The following is a 24,217-nucleotide window of genomic DNA, read 5'->3' on the forward strand; positions in this document are numbered from 1 at the left end:
TATCTATCTATTCATCCATTTAATCATACAGCATGAATTGAGCCCCTACTATAAGCCAGCTTTGGTATGTTAAGCACTGAGGAGACAGAGATGAGCCAGCCACAATCCCTAGACTCAAGGACTTATATTCTAGATGGAGATACAGGGAATGAAACCAGCCATTACATCCCCATGCAATAAAGGCTATGTTAGGGAGAGCAAAGCTGTCATTGGAACACTGTGGAGTGAAATCCTAATAATGTTCAAGAGACCATGGAGGGGTGGCTGAGGATATAAATCAGAGACTATTCCTTGAAGGGGACACTCGTGCCTATGCACAAGAGGATGAATGTGAATGTGGCAGGTGGATAGGTACGGGGAGAGACCTTAGAGAGAAGGAACAGCACATGGACAAAGTACCCACCTTTGGAAAACTTGTTGTAGTTGATATTCCTGGAGCATAGGAAGCAGCTTGTAAGGATATGAAGCTGGACAGTGGACAGAGGGAATATGCTTTTGGAATAATTAGTATGAAATTTTGTTTATCCAGATGAGGCAAAGAAACCATTAAAGGGATGTCCTAAGAAGGCATAATACAATTCTGTTTGTGTTTAAGAGGAATAATGTTGTCATCATTGAGAAGGGTGGCCTGGGAAGAAAATAGAACAAAGGCAGTGATATTAATTAGGATATTTCAAAGGAAATTATGAGTTCTAATCAAGGCCATGACAGGTAAAAGGAAGAATCAGATTCAAGAGATAGTAAGAAATGAGGGACTATTAGACTTGGTGAATGATGCTCTATGAAAGTAGAGAGAATGATCTAAAATGTCCAACATGTTTCTTTTTAGGGAAATAGGCCATGATGTTATTGACTGACTTAAGGAATAAGGGAAGAATAGGCTTGTTAGGTAAAGTGATAAATGCTGTTTGGAAAAGTTGAATTTGCGATACCAGAGGAAAATTCAAGAAGGGTTGCTCTTTGACCTCAGATCTGAGAGTAAAACGTAGCTTGAGAAGTCATTCTCAAATAAGGATTTTGAAGTCATTGAAGAAACCATTGAAGGCTTTGGTATCATTGAGATCACACAGAAAGAATGGATATAGAAATAACAGAGTCAAGAATTAAACCCAGAGGAAAATGCACATTTCTTAAACTGTCAAGCTCTAGGCTACGTACATGGACTCTAAAATTATGCCATGTAATTTCAACTACATGCCAACTGCCTACCTTTAAGGCAAAAGGAAAGGAACCTTACTACAGTGATTACAATACTGTCTGCTAGATGTTCTGCTGCCCTGTAGGAGAACTAAAGAGTAAAGTTAGCCCAACTGGTCAAAAGATACAAAACATAACAAGAAGAGCATTATTTTTAAAACAAGAACGATAATAGTCCTATTTTAATGGCGCTGGTATATTTAATGTCTTTGGAGAGCTTTCAATAGTGTCAGCAGAGTTTAACTTTTCTGCTGTGAAGTAAATTTGTAGAAAATAAAATCAATATCCAATAGCAAAATAATGTCAGAATTTAGAGTATTTGTATCCTGTCTTCATTAGCCTGAAATTGATAATTGTTTGTAGTTCACCATATATATCTTATTTCAAATTCTTTAACAGACTCTTTCAACTCAAAAAAAATATCATCAGAATAAAAATTTCTTGAGATTTACATAGAAAATAAATACTGAATCAAGAATACGAGATGTTCACAGGGAAGTAAACTAACACAGAACAGCACCAGCAGGTTATTCAAAGTCTGAATTAAAGGAAAAGAAAACAAAATAAAGGAAAAGACGTGGTGATGTGATGCTCCACTCTCTGTGTGGGTTATGAGACCCACGCCTACTCCTAACTATACTTAAGCATGTCACTTATAAGTCATAGTTGCCATTCAAGTACTTGATTAAAAATAGCAGGTTATTGGTGTTTAAACAATCCCTAGTGGTATATGACTTCCTCTGATGAAAATGAGTAGAGAATGGGTATTCCATTAGCTCCTGCATGGTGCACTTAAATGGAGTATCCCAAAACTGATGAGCATAAAATCTTTAAGGAAACATACCTTCAAATGTTTCGCATAGGTGGGTACATATGGAGAAGAATATCATTTAGAACAACATAATATACTACTATCAGAATGGTTTACATGTTTAAGAAGCAGATTTGGAAGCCATGCAAATCATACAGCTGCCTTCAATCAACCATTGTTGTTCATTGATCATCTAAGTTTCAACCACAGGCAGGTGAAGCAATGCTGTGCAACGTTCCATAAAGATTTAAGCAATGTTGAAGATAATTAATCCATTCATTCATCATTTATTGAGAACCAATTATGTGTCAGGCACTGTGAAGAGTTAAAAATAAATCCACACTCTCTATCTCAAGTAGCAGACAATGCACTGAAGGTAATATTTTAAATATTTTTTTCTTCTATAGGTTACGCTTTCACTCTAAATCTCAGGACATTCTTATTTCCTTAAAAACGCTGTGATTTTACATCTTGTCTACAGTCTACTATAAGCTCAAGAACTCTTCCAGCAGTATCATTTTAGAGTTATTTTGGTTTTGCACAGTTTTCCTCTCAAAGTGTCTTGCCCCCCCCCCCCAACTTTTTTCTGAACTGAAAGTAGGAGGTTACTTGAAAAGTATAAAATTCTGCAAAAAGGTATAAAACTGGTAAGGCAAAGATTACTTGAACCCAAGAAAAACACTTCTAATTCCACAGCCTATTAGACTTTTAGATAACTTTTCACAGAATTTAGAAGAATCTCTAAGACATGAATCTTTTCAGGGGATGGGTAAATTACTCCAAAATACTCAAAGAGGAAAATATGCCAGTTCGATTATATAGACCCATGCAACTACTTCTGAAATCCACATGCCTTTTTCACTAAATATGTAGATCAATGATTAATGCTTAAGTTGGACACACTTCATTTGAAAGTGTGAAAATTCCTTGGAAAAGGAAATTCTTTTCTAGACATTTTAAAAGGAACATTATTTATTAGGAAATCCATAAAAGAGTATAATATAGCATTTTGGTCTCATTCATAGCTTCCGGAATTAATTTAAGATTTCTTAATTATCATAATTTTTTAAGCTGTAGGGAAATGTTTGTAAAAAATAGAATGTATAGATTCTTGTTCAACCAATAAACAACAGATCGTCTCACAAAATGAAGTGGCACACGCCGTGAGAGTTTTGATAATTTATTTTTTTAATCAGTTGTTTCACATTATGCAACAAGAATTTTTAAAAATTCTATTTAAAAACTACAAATCCATGTTTGAATCCCAGGGCAACAAATATTTGAAAATCTCTGTCTGCCTTATTTTTTTTTTTTTTTTGCGCCTTTTTATTGAAAACCTGAAAGCTTTCCAAATGCATGTGATTTTTTTTTCAAATTTTGTAAACATTTGCTTCCAGGCTAAAACATCCTGCCAACTTTCAGCCAAGATTATTTTTATGGTTGAACTATTAACTTCTGAATATGGGGGCTTATAATAGAAAAACTCCCAGACCCAGAACTCTCATCCTACAAATGACACCATTATAGGATATTTTAGAGTATTACATCTTGACATGAGGAGGTGTTGCATTATTTAAATCCTCCATTCACACAATAAGAGACTAATTTCCTAGGGTATTACGTTTGGCTCTATTTCCTTCCAACTGACTCGAAGGGAAAAGTATGGTAAGAACCCAAACTTTAGCATGGGGGTGGATGTGGGAGTGGAGGTTGGAAATTAGACTCAGGCTTTATCTGGGAAGAGACATTATTTATTCTCATGCATTCTGGATGCAAAAGTGTGGGAATATCCACTGACTGATCTGACCAGAGCCACATTGCTGGATACATTAGATACCCTTTCTGGGTATTGAACTGCACACTTGTTCCTCCATTAACTTCTGTTACGTTTAGGCTCTCTTTTTGATAATAAGACTATTGCTTAGACTTATTATAAGTCTATAGTCTTGCTATAAGTCTATAGCAAGTCTACAGATATATTGCTAGATGTGGATAAACTCCACTAAATATCACTAATCAGTACGGTGAATTAATTCCTAACCATGTGTACACACAGAATTTGTGAACATTCCATGTAAGCTTGCCATTCACAGCAAGATTTAACTTAACAAGCATTTTCTTGAGTGGGAATAAATTTCTCTGGAACAAAAAAGCAGGTATCAGGTAACTATGGTAGACTTGGTAATTGCTTCAATAACTGTCTTCTCTTCATTACTAGACCTCACAAGATTGCCCTTTTATCCACATTTGTTTTCTTAATTGCAAAATGCAGCTTTTTTCTTTCCACCTTGTCATCTCTGATTTCTTTCGGTTGTCTTTTCCAGTTTCTCTTTTGTACTCTTGCTGCCTGTTTCCTGTTTACTCTCTTTTGATTTTGTCTTCCCCTCTAGCCCTGAATGTGGCTTTCTTACAGACACAGAGGCCCCAGCATGACTACCCTAAAGAGCCAATTCCAACTTGGACCTAGCACAACACTATAGCTGTCAGGAAGGTGGCTGTCTTTGGGTTGCACTAAAACAAAACAAAACAAAGCAAAACACAAAACACAAAAACACGAAACTGGACTTAATTTCAACTTAGAAGTGAAACCTAAGGAAAATTTGCTGCAAACTTTCATGGAGCTTTTTTGGGGGATCAGCTCTTTTGTAATTGCATGTGGATGCCTAACTTTAGGCATAAAAAGCAAGCACTTACAAAAAAAAAAAAAAACAACAACCGACCAACACATAGGTCAGTGCCCTCAGAAACATTTTTCTTCAGTCCACAAATATTCTCTGGGGAAAAAGAAAAGTGCTTATCTTAAACTCTTGATTTTTTTTTTTTTTTTGAGCATGTAATTTTTATCAGTTTGTTTTGTTTTTGTTATTCTTTTTTTCACTCACTGCTTATAAAACGAGCAAGCAGAAGTCTCTCTGGAACAAGATAGAATCATAAAAGTTTTCAAGAATCTCGTCACAAACTAAACAGTACAAATTGCACATTCCTCATGGAAGTATCAGCCTTTCGTGCGTGCCTGGATCCAACTATAATAGATTATCCCAAAGTGGGAAAGAATGAACAGTACAAAATTAGCAGAACTGGGAGCAGAGCTTGTCTAGTGAAGGCAATTTGATCTGTACTTTAGCGGCCTGGATTCTCAGGCATTGGGAAAAGACTATGTTAAGTTTTATTTTGCAAGCGAACACTTGCTAGGATCTCAAGAGGCAGACTGGTGCAGTGACTCGAGTATCAGAAAAACTATAGTAACAATTATAATGCTTGGTATGTCTTAGCATAATCGTGATACCACAATCATGTCTGTTATCTGTAGATAAATACAATAGGTGCATGGCTTACCTAATATGCAAATGCAACATATATATAGTAAATATCCATGTATCTATATATATTCCATGTTCTGAATTTTTATGACTCAGAAAAGGATATCCCTGAGTAGGTATCTAGCTATGTCTTCTTATAATATTAGCAAATATGTCCAAATATTCCCACATTGGAAAAATATATTTCATTTATAATGCCAATGGCTTGTTAATGTGACCTTCTCTCAAACTTCATGTAATAGCACAGGAATTACCAAAAAGAAATAGTTAAGGTATAATAATAATTTTAGCTATTCTTTTTCCAAGTTGCTATAATCTACCCAAAGATAACTAATTGTTCAAAGTAAACATTCCACTCCGACCACAAAAGGAATCCATTACACAAACATATAATTCACAGTCATTTTTAGTGGGTTGTAAACAGTTTGGAATGAGCATAAAATGGGACAAAAATCAAAGTGAGCATTTTGAAATGAAAAAGTGTTTGCTACAAAAGGTCAGTCCCTTTGCTTGGCAAACTATGTAGAAAAGCCTGGGAAAATGCTGATCACACAAGCAATGAGGGAATTTTAAAGCCAACAGCCTCCTTGTTTCTTTAAACAGACATCGGAACCTATAACTGGATCCTGTCAAACAAACGACAGCAAAAAAAATATAACAGCTGCTAAGAAGTCAAGTTGAGAGATAAAGTTTTTGAGGCTAAGGACCTTCTCAGAAGTAGACTAAAGGTCTTTCTTAAATCTTTAAAGCAAGGTTATGGATCCCAGGGTGGCTTTTAGGCACCAAGTCAAAAATGTAACTTTGTGTATCATTCTTGTCATAGTATTTTGTGTTCCAGCAAAAAGAGGACAAACTTGTTGATTAGCTTCTGCTGAGACATTCTGCAAAGTAGCATATAGCTGGAATTGTCCAATTTGAAAGACCTGGTATCGTTTATTTTTAATAGTGGTTAAAATACCACATATAATATAAAGTTTACCATCTGAGCCATTTTTAAATGTATAGTTCAGTTGTGTTAAGGGCATTCACATTGTTTGCAACAGATCTGTAAGTGTCATTTCAATGCTGTTAAATAGTTTGAGGGCATAGTGATTAGAAGTAAGACTTATGGAGGAAGAATGTGTTGTTAAACCATATTCCAAAGGATGAATGCCTATCCAAACAGAATTAATTTGGATAATTAATCCAACAGTCCTATTCCCTTACAAACAAAAATACGTTGGACATATAAAAATATATTTACAAGAGAAATACGCCTTTCCATTATCCATTATTATATACAAAGAAGTCTTTGGTAAAGTTTGGTATTGTCAGGTGCAAAAAGTACCAGCTTAGCATTGAGGCATGTCTTTTGGGTTGGTCACATGAAGTGACTCCTTATATTGCATTGCCATGACACATCAAGAAAATAACCTGGGAAATAAGAAATTAAACTTCTGCTCTTAGCGGAAGGCTAAAGCCAGACAAATGTGTGTTTATTATTCAGGGTTTATTGTGTCATTTAAACATATTTAATATTAATTAGTATTTAATAATACATTTAATACATTGTATATATTTAAGGTGTACCTGATGATTTGACACGATTACTACAAACTAAGTTAACATATCCTCTCCTCCCATATCTACTAATTTGTGTGTGTGTGGTGAGAATGCCTGCAATCTTCTGTCTTAGCATATTTCCAGTATCTAATCCGTTGTTAACTGTAGTCATCATGCCTATCCATTAGATATCTAGATTCATTCATCCCAGATAACTGCAATTTTGTGCCCTTTCACCAATATCTCCCCTTTATCCCCACTCCCTATTATGTGATTTTTAAGCAGACAAACTCCCCTTACCTTAAAAGAATATTGTAATGCTTATTTTTCTCTTCTAGTATCTGTTCTATTCTTTCATAACACTCACCACAGTTTGGTACTCAGGTCTTTTTGCTTAAAGTATATCTCCTCTATATGCTCAACTGGTAGCATGGAAGATGACACAGGGGTAGGCAGTAAATAGCTACTTGTTGCCGGAATACAATAAACACTTGACATTTGTTACATCATTCAAACAACATTTACTGAATGCCTACAATGTGTCAGGTACTGTGTGGGGTTCTTTCCCTGTAATGCACTTAGCAGTCTGCTAGCTACATACTTTACGTAAAAAGAATGATAGGTCATGGTCTTAATACTAATTACACCAGTTTAGACTACATTGTTTAAGTCACATCTCCTAAGCACTTGTCTTCCGAGAAATACAGGTATAACCCTACTTGTAAGTAAGCAATCTCTGTACATTTTGGGGTCATCCTAAACAACACAAAATTTCTATAAAGCAGTGCAAAAATAGACTTCTCGCTGCTTAGATCTACATACAACCTGTATGTCCAATGCCTCCCTCTGCATGCTTGTTCCCCCAGACATCAAAGAAAAGTATCAGAGGATCTCATGCTTTGGGTCACCTTATCATATGTGTTGAGCGTTAGCTGAACAATGATTCAATATTTTCACAGAAACTGCTTTGGAAGAAGAGATATAAACTGAGTTTGTCTTTGGATACTTATGATACTCATATACAGTAAAACCTTGGATTGTGAGTAACTTATTCTGCAAGTGTTCCGCAAGACGAGCAAACATTTCTAATACATTTTCACTGGATAAATGAGCGATGTCTTGCAATACAAGTAGTATGTGACTCCGAATGTCACATGATCACAACTGAGCCAATGGTTCTTGAAATTTGCTTTGATATACGAGTGCTTTGGATTACAAGCCTGTTTCTGGAATGAATTATGCTCGCAAACCAAGGTTTCCTAGTACATGGTCTACAACGGTAAAGGCGACACAAGTGTGAATGAACGACTTGGAGGAGCTTTAAAGGCTAACATGCTCCTTTACAAGTTCCCTCCAAGTTTTGTGCATGTTCTCTAGGCTGAGCAGACAATGTCAGAAACCACAGAAATAACTTTAATCTGGTTATAATAGTTGGTGAGGGGGAGAATGGCCTGGTGGTTTAGGGGAATAAAGGAAACCAAATCAAGATAAGGAAGCACACTAAATAAGTTATTCGCTAAATTGGTTTACATTTGGCTCACTAATAGATTTTCTTCTAGGCATGCAAAATTTAAAATGTGACTAATATCACTTTACCAGGGTTGATTAAAGAATGCATCTGTGCCAAGCACTGCACAGAATTTCCCTGTGGAGACAACGGGAGCATGAGCAATTCGGTTCTGTCAATTGCAAGCAAGTGAGACAAATAACTGAATGAATGAATGAATGAATGAATCAGTCAGTCAGTCAGTCAATCAATGGTGAGATCTGCCTCCCTGATACTGTTTTATTCAAAATCAAGCATGTAAGAGCATTTAGAAAAGGAGAGCTATTGAGGTGCCTGGGTGGCTCAGTCAGTTAAGCATCTAACTCTTTGTTTTAGCTCAGGTCATGATCTCATGGTCACGGGATCAAGCCCCACGTCTGGCTCTGTGCTGAGCATGGAGCCTGCTTGGAATTCTCTCTCTCTCTCTCTCTCTCTCTCTCTCTCCTCACCTCCTTGCTCTCTCTCTCTCTCTCTCTCTCTCTCTGTTTCTCTCAAAATAAATAAACATTTAAAAATATAGCTACAATTTAAGGATGAGGTTTTTTTGTAAAAGCAGGGGCAAAAATCTTAAGAGAAAAAGAGAGAAAGGAAACACATCATTTTATTATAGCCCATGTATGCTATGATGGGTTTTTTTGAGGACATTTCCCCCAGAGTGTGAAAGTAGACACACAATTCTCATTAAATGTGCCTTTCCCATAACTGGTCCATGAGCATTTCCCATGACTCTGCAGTTGAGTATCTTGGCTGGAAGAGGATCTGGCCATTAGAAGGAGGGCTCTAGATATGCTGAGTCCCAGCCGTGCCGAGAGACTTGGCACCTTTATATGCTACTTCCTAATACCAACCCCAGCATAAAATGTCATCAGAAGCCTGCATAAACATTGGACTTAGATTCACATAAATTATTTCTGTCCTAAGGTGCTCTCTGCCAGAATTTAGTAAAAACAACACTTTGAGTAAATAGAATTGGCGTATAAATGTAAGAATATTAATCCAACAAAATGATCATAGAAAAATATAATCAAAAGTACACATTTGTAAATCTTGCAATGATGTGAGAGGTTTATCTTGTGCCTCTGAGTTTTTATTGAACATTTCCATAGAGTTCCTTTAAGCTGATGCTGCCAAAGTGCTTTGAATTATCAGTTGCTTTGTGGAATTGTAAAGTCGTTGAGTTTCATTAAAATGCTTAGGATTTATTTTAATAATCATATGTGTGATTAGTGCCTGTTTAGTGCTGGATCGACAAATTCATTTTAAGAGTAAACATTGGGACAATGAAATATAATGCTAGATATGATTGCTGCTGTCAGCAAAAACATTCTTATTTTATTAAAAATCACCAACAAATGCTATGAACAAAAGATACAGTTTCTATTTATAGATATTTTCAACACTACAATATTATGGTATCTGCATACCACAGGACTATATCTAGCAGAGTTTTCATTTTGCCTAGGGTATGTACATACACAAAGAGGTACAGAGCCCCCCCTTTTTTTATATGTGCACATGTCTTTTTAAGTATAGCTCCCCCCAAAGTCCTATTTGGATATTTGCTCTAATATAATAGTGCTCACACCGTCAGGCTTGAGTATTTATAAGTGGATGAAGATCTCCTGAAAATAATGATAATTTAGCTATTGGCAATAATAACATTATAACTTTCTCAGTGATCCATTTTGGCTTTAAGTACTTATTAAATAATATTTATTCCTAAATTATGAACTTATAAAATTAAATGAGATTGCAACATGCAATAAAAACACATTTCTCTCTAAACTCCAATTGACTCCATTCCTCACAGATACCTCTCCTTGTGTTCATTCTGCTTTTACTGTTTTCTACTCTCTGTGAGCTCTCAGCTCTTCTCTCTGATGTGTTGATACGCTTTCCCCCAAAGCCACTCTCTTTATCTACCTTCCCTACCCACTCGTCCCCTTCTTGTTATTCTCTCATTCCCTACTGATATGGGAATAATAGGATCCCAAGGCTGTCCTTACAGTATAATTAAAGTATGAATTTCCAGGAGTTGGAAATTGCAGACCATTTTTATTATGCCTCTATAATAAAGCCAGGTAACACTGAGAGAATTAAAATGGCTTTTTCCTAGTAGATAACTTGGTAAAGATTTTTTCCCCTTGGTTCTATTGTTTTAAGAGACTGGGAGCTGAAAATGGGAATAGGTTCACCATTTCTTTTTCTGAAAACACCTCTATCTTTTACATGATATATATCCCCCTAGATCCTGGGAATATGTTGTAAACTTGTAACAGATGGTGATGAAGCTTCACATTTTTATACAATATATTTTTTTGAGATTCTGCATCTACTGTATGTATCTTCCAGGGAAAATGACCTTGAATGAATGAAGTCATAGTCTGAAGGAAAAACACCCCACAGATAGACCAGCATAGAAATGATGAGTCAATTGGGTTTTGTTTTGTTCCCTTTGGTAAGATGAAATAATTTCAGATGAAAAACAGAATGTTGAAATATAGGAACCAAAGGTCATCTTAACACTGGAGGTGCATCTGTTAATTGTTCCAGGAAAACCAGTTAGCCATATTCTATATTGAACAGAAACACACAGAAGATGGGATATCACTGTTTGCAAGTAGGAATGCTATTTGCTTCACTTGGGTAATGTTGGGGGCTTACCAAAAATTGTTCTGGCACAACATCTACCAGCATGAATGTTAGGAGGGTTCTAACACTGTGAGTGCTGATATTTTATGAATGTTTTATCACTGGCTGGAAAACAAGAAGTTAGCAATTGAATCAACAACATGTCAGACAGACAAAATATTAAAAAAAGAGAACATTAGTGGGAATTACTGATGTCCCTATTGTAAAAACAAACTGAAGTTAATAAGAAACTTGATCCTCTTAACCGATTAACAAAAGTCAAGTTTTAATTGCATGGCTTCCCAGACAAATCAAGTGGCGCTGTTAACTTGAGCATTGGTTGTTTAGAGGGTACGCTAATGGGGGAAATTACTACATATTCAGTTACCCACCTCTTTTTTCGACAGCTTCAATGCATTGCTTTACAAACCGTGGAACTGTGGAATTTTCACGTTCACACACTGTGTGCAGATGAGAGCCAAAAATTTGATCTGCAAAAGAAACAAAGATGAGCTTCATTAAAATCCAAGATTGCGTTGTTCTTTAATTTGATTCTGTTTCCATACCCACTGCATGCTGAAATCTGTGTCTTGCATAGGAATCGATTTTTTGCTTTAATTCCAAAGGGTCTATTGCAGAGATACAAAGACCATAACTCCCTCCTTCATGGAACAAGACTGGCCCCAGAGAAAGAAAATTAACACTCTGCCATCGATTAGGCAGGGATGACAGAGTAAGTTATAGTCTCTCTGGGCATAACTTTGTTGTTTATAAAATAATGACAAGGAATTAAGAAAACTTCTACAAAATAATTAATCTTAATGATTTGGTGTCTTGACTGTTTTAGAAGAAATTTATCAATGATCACCAAAATTATAATTTTATCAGTATTTTGAAAGATTCGTTCTGTGGGTCAATGATATTTGAAGACGCAAGTTCCAGGAGATTTACTTTGAAGCGAATTTCTTAACATCTCTCCTGCCTTGAATGCCCTTCCTCTTCTCTAATCTAAGTATCCCTTTCCTTTCTAGCTCAACTCCGACCACACTTTCTCCACAAATTCTTTTCTTCCTATCTCAGCTTTGTGTTTCCTTTGACATAGGTTCTTTGGAATACCATTTCTTCCGGATGTTAATAGGCAATTTAGGGGCGGGAGGGGGGAGAAGCCTGTGATCAAAATGGTTTAGCAATGTTGGATTAAACAAAGTTAAACAAGTTTCTTTCATGTGTATTTGCAGCCTGTGATATGCCAACGTGCCCTGGGAATCTCCACAGGGGGCTGGAGGATGCGCTATTTCCCCAATTTATTTGAGTAAGCTCCTTTTGTTTCAAAGGGCATCTCTCCAGACTGATGCTTCTGAGAACACACTCTGAAACCCTAGCCTAGTCTTCTCATTTGGAGCATGATTTATACTACCTTGCATCGTGTATTTACATTTATAATATACGGGATGTATTTTCTCAAAGCAGATTCTGAGTGTTTACATCACCTATGAGTTCATATAGTCACCAGTGCTCAGCTCAGATTCTGGCCACAGAATTCGCTCATAGATATTTTTCATTGTAGTAAAATATACATAATGTAAAATTCCCCCCGTAACCATTTTTACATGTACAGTTCAGTGGCATTAAGCACACGTACATTCTTGTGTAATCATCACCACCATCCATTTCCAGGTTTTTTTTTAAACAGTATAGATGATTATTACTCATAACGAAACAAATATTTAGTAGGTTCAAGGGCTTCCTACCTTGCTCAAAATGAACTCCAATTCCCTACTGCAGCTTCCAAGCCAATACGTGACCTGCCCTCCCACCCATTAATTGATTTCATTTGTGTCCTTTCTCCTCTCTCTCCCTCATCACTTGCCTGCAGCCACTCTGTCCACATTGCTGATGTTTGTCCATGCCAAGCAAAGTTCTGCCTCAGGGACTTTGTACTTATTATGACCCCTGCATGAAACTCCATTGCATTAGGGGTTTTTTGTAGCCTTTCCTACCCACTTTTTTTTTTTCACTGCCTCACTGCAATAGGATCTTGCCATGATACTTCCCTGTTTTACTTTCCTTAGAGCACTTACCTCCACCTGGCATATTAGATTGATGTGTTTATGGGTTAGTTGTTTCTCCTACTTAGAATGCAAAACCCAGAAAAGTAAAGACTATACCTATTTATTTATTTCTTTTCTTTTCTTTCTTTCTTTCTTTCTTTTTTTTTTTTTTTTTTTTGGCACATGCATAAGTGGGGGAGGGGCAAAGGGATAGGGAGAGAGAAAATCTCACCCAGCATGGAGCCCCAAGAGGGCTCTATCTCACAACTGTGAAATCATGAAATCAAGAGTTGGACATTTTACCAACTGAGCCACCCAGACATGCCTAGATTACATCTATTTCCTTTCTTACTGGGTCTCTAGTGACTAGACAACGTTTGGCATATACTAGAAGTTCAACAAACATTTATTAAATGATGGACTGCAAGACATTGTCTTAATCAGCAGTGGAGGTCGTTGATACATTTCAAAAAAATCTTTGTAGTAGAAGTGGGGAGGAAAATAAAACACAGCATAACAGAATGGTAAGTGAAATATTACAAAGGGGTAGTCAGAATGAAATGTGGTGAGACTTCATGGAAGGCATGATTTTCACCCATTACTTAGAAAAGGTGATGGCTTAAATTAAGAACAACCCAGCAAGGAGGGAAGTAACTACGTCTAAAGTGACAATATATTTCAATATGAAAATGCACAATTTTCACCCAAGAGACAGAAACATGATACGCCCAAAAATATCAACATAGTGTAGACAAGTTGGAAATAATCATGGGTATTTGCTTTGAATACTCGGTCAATAACAAAGGTTTGTTCAAAAACAGTAAGCTACTGCCATAAGACAAAATGACATAAAATACTATTTAAGAAAAATAAACCAAAACTTCCAATGGAATAATTTAAGTTGGCTAGAGATTATAGTCAAGAAGAATTGCTACAAAATCCAAAACCCTCTAATGGAAATTATGATTCAAATCTATTTCACAAATATTTATTGAGCATGTGGCGGGACATCAGGGCAACCTCAGTGCCCATGAAAGACTTACCAGAGAAGAACTTAATCCTTAAGTAAAAGGAAGACTTACTTGAAGAGGTAAGAGTGGGGATAAAAGGCCATTGAGGGAAGATGGAAGAAAGGTATACAAACACATCAGTGATGGGAACAATGACAGGAAGAATGAGATGTGCTGAGGGAAATATTCACTCTTTCTTAGAGAAATTTTGATGTATTAAGCTTTAAAAGAAGATGAATATGGTGTTATGAAGTCTTAAATATTAAGTCAGGTAGGTTAAATTATTTGACTTGTGCAGATACCAATGATTTCTTATACATACACTATTCTTTCACCAACTTCTTTCTTGTTTTTAGATCCATTCATAAGACAGAGCCTGAAAATGTTCCCTATTGGCTTCTGCCTTCCTTGCAACTCTTGGTGGTTAGAGAGCTCTGATCAGCAAAATGTAAGAGGAAATGACTTGGGAAACTACAAGAGATTTTTTTTTTTGTCAGATAAAAGGAGAGGGGTGTATTAAGGCACTTTTTCTTTTTCCTTCCTGCTTTGAACATCACTGTGCAATCATGTGATGCTTGGAGCCACTGAAGCAATCTTATCACCACGAGGCAACAAGCTGTAGACAAAGGCTAACAGGATTTTTAAAAAGGTTACAAAAAACCTGAGACTTCAATGACATTGTTGATGTTCTAAACCTAGAACATTTTTTCTAGACTTCTTATTATGTGATGTAATATAAGTCATTTTAAACTGGGGATTCTATCTCCTACAGCCAAAACATTCATGACCAAATGGAGGCACTTGTTGTGAAGAAGACTGAACACAAGGAGATCAGCTAAGAGGCTAATGTGATTGCCTAGGAAGGTGTTATGAAGACCAGAATGAGGATAGAAGTGTGGTGAATTTAATCATTGTTCACAATTCTTCTCTTCTCTGAATTAGATTTATACGTTCACCTCTTTTGCCATGTGACTGTGTGGTAAAACTCACTAGAGTGGAGAATACTGACTTGTGCCGTTTCACTGATGTTGGGCTTGGCTATAGACTTGCTTTGGACAATGCAGGGTGAGTAAAAATGACTGTGTGTCAGTTCCAGATGGAGGCCTTAAGAGGCATTACACATTTCTACTCACCTGCCTGTTTTTCTGCTATTGCCAAGACAAAAGCTTCCCTGGGTAGCTGTTGCCCTTTCAGTCTGGCCTCCAGAATTAATACATAAGGCACAGATCTGTGGCCAATGCTCAGTTGGGAGATAAGTCTAGTCAGACCTGCAGCTTAGGGTAGAGCTGTCCAGTCAAGTTTGCCCCAGGCTACTTGACCCACAGACATATCAAAAATAAATGCTTCTGGTTGTTTGTCACTGAGATTTTGTGTTTCTTTGTTATGCAGCAATAGCTTACTGATAAAGATGATACCAGGAGTCCAGGTTGTTGGTAACTTAAGCTATGCTATGAGAATGAAAGCAAAGAGAATTGACAGGACATGGAAATTGAAATGGAGGAGCAAATAAATAGGGGAAAAATTCTGAATTTGTTAGGAATGTGGAATTATGCATCAGTTTAGATTGCACCTTAAGGAGGAGTCTCAAAGGAAATTTCTCATTTCTCTCACCTTAATTTTAAAAAAAAAAAGGTTTTTTTATTTTTGAGAGAGAGGAGCGCAGGGGAAGGGCAGAGAGACAGACCCACAGAATCTGAAGCAGGCTCCAGACTCCCAGCTGTCAGCACAGAGCCCGACGCGGGGCTCGAACTCACGGACCGTGAGATCATGACCTGATCCAAAGTCTAATGCTTAACCGACTGAGCCACCCAGACGCCCCTCCCCTTAAATTAACTCATTATACTTTACCTAATGTTATGGCACTGTTTACTCTGTATTCTCTCCAGATCAATTCCATTCTATCAAATTCAAATCAGCGACTATTTCATGAGCACCTGTCATTTGCTGGATATTGTGAAGAATACAAAATCTGATTCATCCACTTGGTGACTGTTTATCACATGCCCACTATAGGCCGGGCACTGTGCTCCAGCTCCATCACTGTGCAGTGATGCCTGAAGCACAATCTCCTACAGTCTGGGGTGGTGGTGGTGGACAGTGCTCACAAACATTTTCAATATCATGTGATTGGTGCTATTGCAAGGGTGTGTAGTAATAACAGTGAGGCTTTGTCGAACACTTACACTAAGCCAGGCATGGTTCAAAGCACTTTATATATTCTAACCTTATTAAATCTTTACACTAGTCGTCAACCCTTTGGTGGTAGATACTATTAACCTTATTTTATGGGAGAGGAAACAGAGGCCCCTAAATATTGTGTCTTATGTCCATAGTAACAACACATCAGGCTCTAAGGAAAGACGAAAGGTAAGAACTGACCGAAGAAAATGAAGCCAAGGGGTGATTTTTGTAGGATTTGTTAACTGGATGCAGAAGGTGAGCCATCTCACCAGAGAGAGAGAGAGGATTTCCAAGTTTCTTGCTTGATTAAAGGAGACTGACCTGCAGAACCCCGAGGGTATTCAGGAGTTGGGATAAGCATTTCAGATGCAGAAGAATAATGACGGGAGACAAAAGTGAAAAGTTCTCATTGGATTTTGGTAACTCAGAGGCTACTGGTGACCATGAGAGAAATGGCTTTAGTAGAAGAAGGGAGTTGAAAAGCAGATGGTTGCAGACAAGGTTTGAAGAGAAGGCGAGGAAGTGAAAACAACAAATGGACTTCTGCTGTCAGCGTAGTGTTGGCAATTCATTAATTATTAGGGAAGATGGGACCTGGGAAGGATTTTGAGCTAGGGTGGATAAGAGAAAATTTCAACTCCAGGGTGTTTTTGATTGCCATGGTGTGCTGGAGGGGATGAGGTGCGCTACTGGCTACTTTGGATTGTTCGAAAGTGGGAGGTGGGGGAGGTGCATCACGGCCACTTGCTGGGTGGTCCCAGCAAGTGCAGGCAACCCCTGACTGAAAAACTGTCCCTCCTGATTGCTGATAGTGTCCTGGTGAGAAAAGAGCCTAGATATGATGAACTGAATTAGACAGAAGGGAGATGTTTGCTTTTACTAGTTACCAGAAAAGCCAAAAATTGTCTTCTTAACTCTAGCCTCTCTTTCAACTGGCTATACTCATCCAAGAAGATATGTCTTTGGAATAGAAGAACTTAGCATCCATGGTAAAGCTGCTTAAATGAAAGGTTGTCATAGAACCCAAGCCATGCCAGTGAGATTCTCCTTCAAAAGAAGGAGTGGAATTAGAAGTGGAATACTACAGACTGAGGTAGAGAGTTCCAGGGATTTGAATAGTAAGACTGCCTAGATTTAGACACGGGGTGCCAGGGGCAGCTATTTGGGGAGATGGACATGTGCAATGGGTTAGTGGGTCCAGGAACTAATTCGCAGAGAGAGGCAAATGAAGCAGACACACCTTAGCTTCTCACTTTCTGTTGCCTAACTCCAGAGATCATATATCCTTTCCATGGGGTGCCATGACGTAACCTTGGTTTTGACAATAACTCCCATTTTATTTGAATACTTTTGAGTAAACTTCTGCTTACTGAAACCAAATAAACTTAACTAGAACATGAACATAGCATTGGCCAGAAGGTTTCAGGAGAGGGCTTACACTCACAATACAAAGGGTCAGTCTCGGCTAAATAGATCAATGAGATCCACTGTTACAGATGGCACTGGTTAGGAACAGTATCGTGGATGTCTATTGGTTTTATAGGTGCTGGAACTATTCTCTTATTCTCTGGTAAGATCACTCTGGTTTCCTTTGGGTATGATCCCTTTCTCATATTAGTTACCATTTGGCTTAAGTGGTACTGACTCCACCACCTCTAGCTCCAGGGATGAACATGCATTTCATCTCCCTGACCATAGCAATTGGTTCAGACATGAACACATGGCCCAAATGGATCTGGTGGAGCAAATCCTAAGGCTTTTTCTATTGCTACTGGGAGAAAGAAGCCTTATTTCTACAGGAGTTGATAAACTACTGGGACATGAGTCTGAGCTTCCAGAAGTTGTGTTGCCACCTTCTGGGAAGACATACTAGAGAATTAAGCCAACAGAGTGGAAAGAAGCTGAATAAGGGAGAAAGTAAAGATTTGATAGCATTTGCGCTCCTAGATCCAATCATGCCTGAAGCTATCCCTTGGACTTTTCAATTAAGTAGTTCAATAAATTCCATTCTTACTTTTGTAGTTTGGACAAGTTTCTACCAATTGGAGTAAAAAGAATCTTGACTGCAACATTAGCCTTCAACATGAAATGATAGATCATATAACTTAGAGGAGATGATGATACACATAAAATGACATTGCAAAGTAAAAAGTGTTACCTAAAGAAAATAAATCATAGAGATTTAGCTAAAATGTCAATGCCAAATTTAAGGGCTGTTGTAGGCTCTCCATCCCTCTGTAAATTTGATACAGTCCAGAGTTTGATACACCAAGGAGGACCATTGAATTACAGGAATGTGTTTGAACCACATCTTAAAATGGTGAAAGGAAAGGGGAAGGGAGAGAGAGAGAGAGTATTCTGTTTTCTCGGTAAACATTAATGAATTAGCTTTGTCCCCTAAACTTCCATGCCTGTTGTCCTGGCATAACATTAAGGCTTCTTTCTGTTTTCCCCTTCTTTATGGTATTCCCAAAAAGGGTACAGTACAGAACCCCGAGGTCCCGACTCCCTACCTACATTCCCATCTGTGGGCTCACTAGCAATCCTTTCTTCCTCTCTTAACAACTTTTTGTATTTAGGAAACACCTCTTGCTAAGGGATGCCAATATTTTTGGAATGCTCCACAAATGCCTATGGCCTTGGCTGGTGTGATCATTATGTCTTCCTTCTACTGCTTCAGCACTTATACCTGGGGTGGCAGGCAACACATTGGTTGGAGAAAATCCATTTTCAGCAATTTTTCCTTGAAAGCATCTTTTGGTGAGAAAAACAAATAGACCTTCCACATGACTGCACTTATAAATCATGTTGTTTACATAATGAATTAGAGTTTAACTAGGGAATGGTGGTTTTCAATCTTTAAGCTCTCAAACTTTTGACCGATTCAGTTAGTTCGTCAGCATAACCAGGTTAAGTCTTCCAGATTACAAATTAGCTTCATTCTGCCTCATCTCTGCTATATATTTTTTGACAAATTATGGAAAGAACACCCAGTAATGGGATCTCTGTCAGTTAGATTCCAAATGAATCAAAACTATGAGGAAAACTACTCAATAGAGGCAGTTAAATGTTCAAATAATGTGACGGTGTTATCATCATTTACCCAGGGAGACAGTCTCCACATGCTTTTCAAAATGATTATTCTGCTTTCAGGACACAGGGCTGTTGCAGCTAGTCTAGTAAATTTTAAAAAGGAAAAACAAAGCACCTAAAACTACACATACATGAAGAACATAGAAGGGAACAGAAAACAGTAACAGACTGAACGGCTTAGACCCCCCCCCCCCCCACCTCAAATCAGACAACTATTTTGGTTGTGAGGTATATTTGTTAAGGGTTTTGGCTGCAATTTAAGAAACCCACCGAGGCTTTCTTAAGCAAAGAATTTATTCAAATGATATTGAGGAATGAGAGTGGGAGGAAACTAAAAAAATTTACTAGGAACTCAAAGTAACTTATTAATTACTCAAAGAAATTACTGGAGGTTGGAGAATGAGTCTTGGAGAGGTTTCAAACCCAAGGTCCACAGGAGATTCATGAAATAAGAAACAGAAAATACAGCAATCTTGAGGGCTGGGTCAGGATGCTGTTTACATGACCATCCTCCCCCCTCCCCCAACATGGTCATAATGACCTATATTCATCAATTGCTCAAGGTGGGAAGTTCTTAGAGAGGATACCCAATTTGTTGAGATTATGTTAAAAAATGGGGTTAGGATAGGAAAAAAAAACATAGTCCTAGTGGCTTCCATAGTAGGTAGGATGCACTTGAAATATTCCTCACCCCACCCCATGAATGCTACACACATGGGAACCTCATTTCCCAATTGGCTGCTAGGCTGCTATACTGGAGGGGCAGTGGATACTGAAGGGCAAAAGTAATATTCTCAACATGGGTAGTTTCAGCAATTTAACTGAATTCATCCTTTGATTTTAAACTACAAGTAACATTTGGTTTTCTTTTTGAGAGTAGGTTTCTAAACCAAAACTTTCAGATTACTTATCAAAGAATCCTGTTTCTACTTTTATCTTTTTATATTTTCTCCACTTTCAACCTTATTACTTTTCCTTCTTCTCCTTTAAAATACTTGCCATATGAGCCCCATCATATAACTCTACCACAACTTTACTGATAATTTTTGGAGAAATGGGTGATTTGAGTAAGTACTATAATTTACAGATGGCTTATCTCTTTGAACTAAGATGTTGAAAAATATGTTTACTGCTAAAACACTACCAAATTTCATCTATATTAAATGCTTTAGAAGGTACTGTGTTATTTTCCAATGCCTCGGGGCTTTGATTAAAAATATAAGCTCCTGTTTTTTGATACACAGATAACAAAAATTAGGCAGATTCTCTGTTGAATCTCTCTTATACACTGGAAGGGAAGTAAATTTCTCTCATTGCCTTGTTTACTTGTGATTTTTTTTCTCATAAGAGACAAATACAGGGAAAAAAGCATACTTTTTTAACTTTTAAGTAGTTTGGAATTCTAAATAAATAGAAATTCTAAATATATACACTTTTGTGTATAGTTTTACCCCACATGTTTATTCATCCTTGTGCAGCTCATTAAGCTAACATAATAATGACAATGTCTACTCTGAAAAGACTGGCCTCAAGAGATTTGCCCAGACTATAGAGAAGATATCCCCAAACAAGGGTAGGCTTGTCTGCAGCCTCCAATCAAAGTTGGACAGTTGGATGCAGGAATAGCATCCTTTGACAAAAGCAGCTCAAAGGTGAAGTTCACGGACAGGCCCACTGTCATCCAAATAGCATGGTGGAGCTCTTCTCCAGCTGCTTCTATTTTTTTTTTTCTCTTTCTTCCATTTTCAGCCTTCCAGTAGTCCCCATCTTGCATGACTTCATATTCAGCCCCAAACAATGCTTCTAAGAAGTAGCCTTTTGCCTCTTCTTATAAGCTCCTAAACTCTCATGGAAATAAGTCTCAACTCAGTTTTGGTCCAAGTAATGCAGTGGGCATTTTGGTGAGTTCACCAGCCAGGAAGAACTTTGTATCTTCAACAAGGAGTTTATTAACTCAAATGGAACAATGAGCAGTGAGTTTTCAATATTTGTCCAGTCTAAGCACCTGAATATATATTATTAATGTATATATAAATACATTAATATATAATACATGTATGATAGTATTGAATGGTGATAGGTGCTATGAGAAAATAAAGTAAGGCAGGGAGATAGCTACAAGGAGGCACTGTCAGCAAAGACATTTCTGAGGCAGTGGCATTGAGCAAAGGTCAAAAGAAGTGAAGGAGCGCACATGCCAATACGTGAGGAGAGCCTTCAGAAGAGCAGCAAATGTATAAGGCTATGGAGTAAGCAGGGTGCAGTAGGTGAGCAGCATGAAAGCCTATGTGCCTAGAGTGAGGTTACAAACAGGAAGTATGGTTGCAGATGAAACTGAAAAGGTAGCCTGGGGGCCAAAGCAGGTAGAACCCAGTAGGTCACAGGAAGGTCATCAGATATTTTAAGTATGGTTTTATTCTAAGTAGTTGGCAATTATTGAGCATAGGGGTGACATGAAGTGACTTATGTTTTTAAATGATCCTTCATTTGCTGTATGGATACTATATTAAAAAGGGTCAAGAAAAGAAGCAGAGGATACTTAGGGGGTTGGTGATATATTCCAGGGAGAGACAATGGTGCTTAGAGAAGGCTGGTAACAATGGGAGTGACTAAATGCAGTTGACTTTAGAACATATTTTAAGTTGAGATTTGCTGATCAAAGCAGGAGACTAGAAGTGAGGGTGACTCCAGCTGGCAAATGGTAGTGGTATTTTCTGAGATGGACAACATGCCAGAACCAAGGAATCAAGGGTTGTTCTAGATAAATGTGAGATGTTAACCAGACATCCCAGGACATGACAAATAGACATCTGAACATGCAAGGATAGAATCTTGAGAGTCTGGAGCATCAGACTGAAGTTTAAGTTTAGAAAACTTATAGAGAGATCTTAAAGCCACAGGACTGGAATATTCCAGCCCTGGAATATTTGAATAACACCCTGTAGTCTGAGAAGAATGCAGAAAGAAGAGAAGTCTAAGAACCTAACATAGGATAGCCCAATGTTGTGAGAGGCTGGTGAGAGGAGCAGACTTATCAAAGAAGCACCCATGGACAGAAGAGTTTCCACCAGAAGGAGCATGAAATTGTAAACAAACAGTAATTATAAAGTCACCGAAAGATTTTGTGTCCTGTTTCTTTCATTTCTACTTTTTTTTTCCAGGCCACAACTACCCTGGAAGTAAAATTGAGTAAGATGGTCGTTAGTCAACCAGCTGTAACTCACAGTCCAGCTGAAAGACACTAAAATAATCAAATAATGAAATTACAGTTTGAGGATAAAGAGAGGAAAGGATTAATTCAGAATGAGGAAGACAGGAATGGCTTCATGGAGTTGGTAACTTTGAGCTGGAAGAGTAAAAATGAATATGTTTACTAGGTAAAGGAAGCTGGAAAAAATATTCAAGGTGAAGGAAACTATATACACAGAACAAGATAAATATAATTTCTTCCCTTTGTATTTTTATTGCATTCTATTACATTCTCTTCTGGTTGCCAAATGAGTACATAAATGAAAGAATGAATGAATAAGAAAAAACAATGTATGCAAAAGAATATGTTTTCCATCTAAAAACTGTGCCATGATCAGTTGAGTTGGAGGGAAATATATTTCGGTTTAGTCTGCTTTAGTGCAATTTGGATGATTAACATGACTAAATTTTGTACAGCAATGACTGATTATTTACATTTTGAATTGATGGTATTTTCTGATTTTCATTTGCCTATCTTCATTTCATTGGAATTACAGAGGGGACTAGCAAAAGAAGAAGGGGGTAAAATTCAAAGACATCAAGTTTTGCCACCTTTTCCCATATTTATGCACAGTTTATATTCTTAAAATAAGAAACTGTCCATGAAATTCAATTGCTCAATCACATAACTTATTGTAATTATTCTGAACTTAAAACTTTTATCAGTTAGATTGTCTACTTACTTCATATAGTAGGGACTTTATTCATATCTTCCTCAACTTACCATGGGACTATGTCATGATAAACCCATTATAAGCTGAAAATATCATAAAATGAAAATGCATTTACACTTCTAACCTACTGAGCATCATTGCTTAGCTCAGACTACCTTAACCATGCTCAGAACGCTTACATTAGCTTCGAGTTGGGCAAAATCACTCAACACCAAGCCTATTTTATAATAAAGTGTTGAATGTCTCATGTGTTTGATCATATATGGTAATGAAAGTGAAAAAACAGAATGGTTGTATGGGTGCAGAATGGTTGTAAGTGTATGGGCTCTTGGCCTTCATAATCCCGTGGCTCCCTGTGAGCTGTGGCTCTCTGCCACTGCCCAGTATCATGAGGATCTTGTAGTCCATTATCACTAGCCCAAGGGAAAAAAAAATCACAATTCAAAATTTGAAGCACAAGCTCTACTGAATGCATATCACTTCTGCACCGTCAGAAAGTTGAAAATCTTAAGTTGAACCATTGTGGGTTTTTAAATTTTTTTTTAATGTTTATTTATTTTTGACAGAGAGAGAGAGAGAGAGAGACAACATGAGCGGGGGAGAGGCAGAGAGAGAGGGAGACAGAATCTGAAACAGGCTCCAGGCTCTGAGCTGCCAGCACAGAGCCTCATGCGGGGCTCGAACTCACAGACAGTGAGATCATGACCTGAGCTAAAGTCGGATGCTCAACCGGCTGAGCCATCCAGACCCCCCTTAAATTGAACCATTGTAAGTCAGGGATCATGTGTATTCTGAAATCAGTACATTTATTTCTGTTTGAGTGACAAGTCTGGGGAGAAAATTTGATACTTAAAATTTAGTCAGATAATTGATTGAATTTATTTTAAAGGATTTAATTTACCTTTCAGCCCA

The 24,217-nt window shown here is 37.5% G+C and overlaps 1 protein-coding gene across 2 annotated transcripts in view; it reads right to left on the reverse strand.

Moving 5' to 3' along the window:
* ARHGAP15 (Rho GTPase activating protein 15) overlaps positions 1-24,217 on the reverse strand; it is a 610,088-nt gene that overhangs the window by 216,926 nt on the left and 368,945 nt on the right. For both annotated transcript variants that reach the window (XM_019455105.2, XM_053909137.1), the window contains one exon: positions 11,440-11,538. In XM_019455105.2, the coding sequence (XP_019310650.1) occupies positions 11,440-11,538 (99 nt within the window). The remainder of the gene's footprint in view (positions 1-11,439; positions 11,539-24,217) is intronic.

This window comes from Panthera pardus, unplaced genomic scaffold, assembly GCF_024362965.1.
Source record: "Panthera pardus isolate Hobbes unplaced genomic scaffold, ASM2436296v1 HiC_scaffold_10, whole genome shotgun sequence".
Taxonomy (NCBI): domain Eukaryota; kingdom Metazoa; phylum Chordata; class Mammalia; order Carnivora; family Felidae; genus Panthera; species Panthera pardus.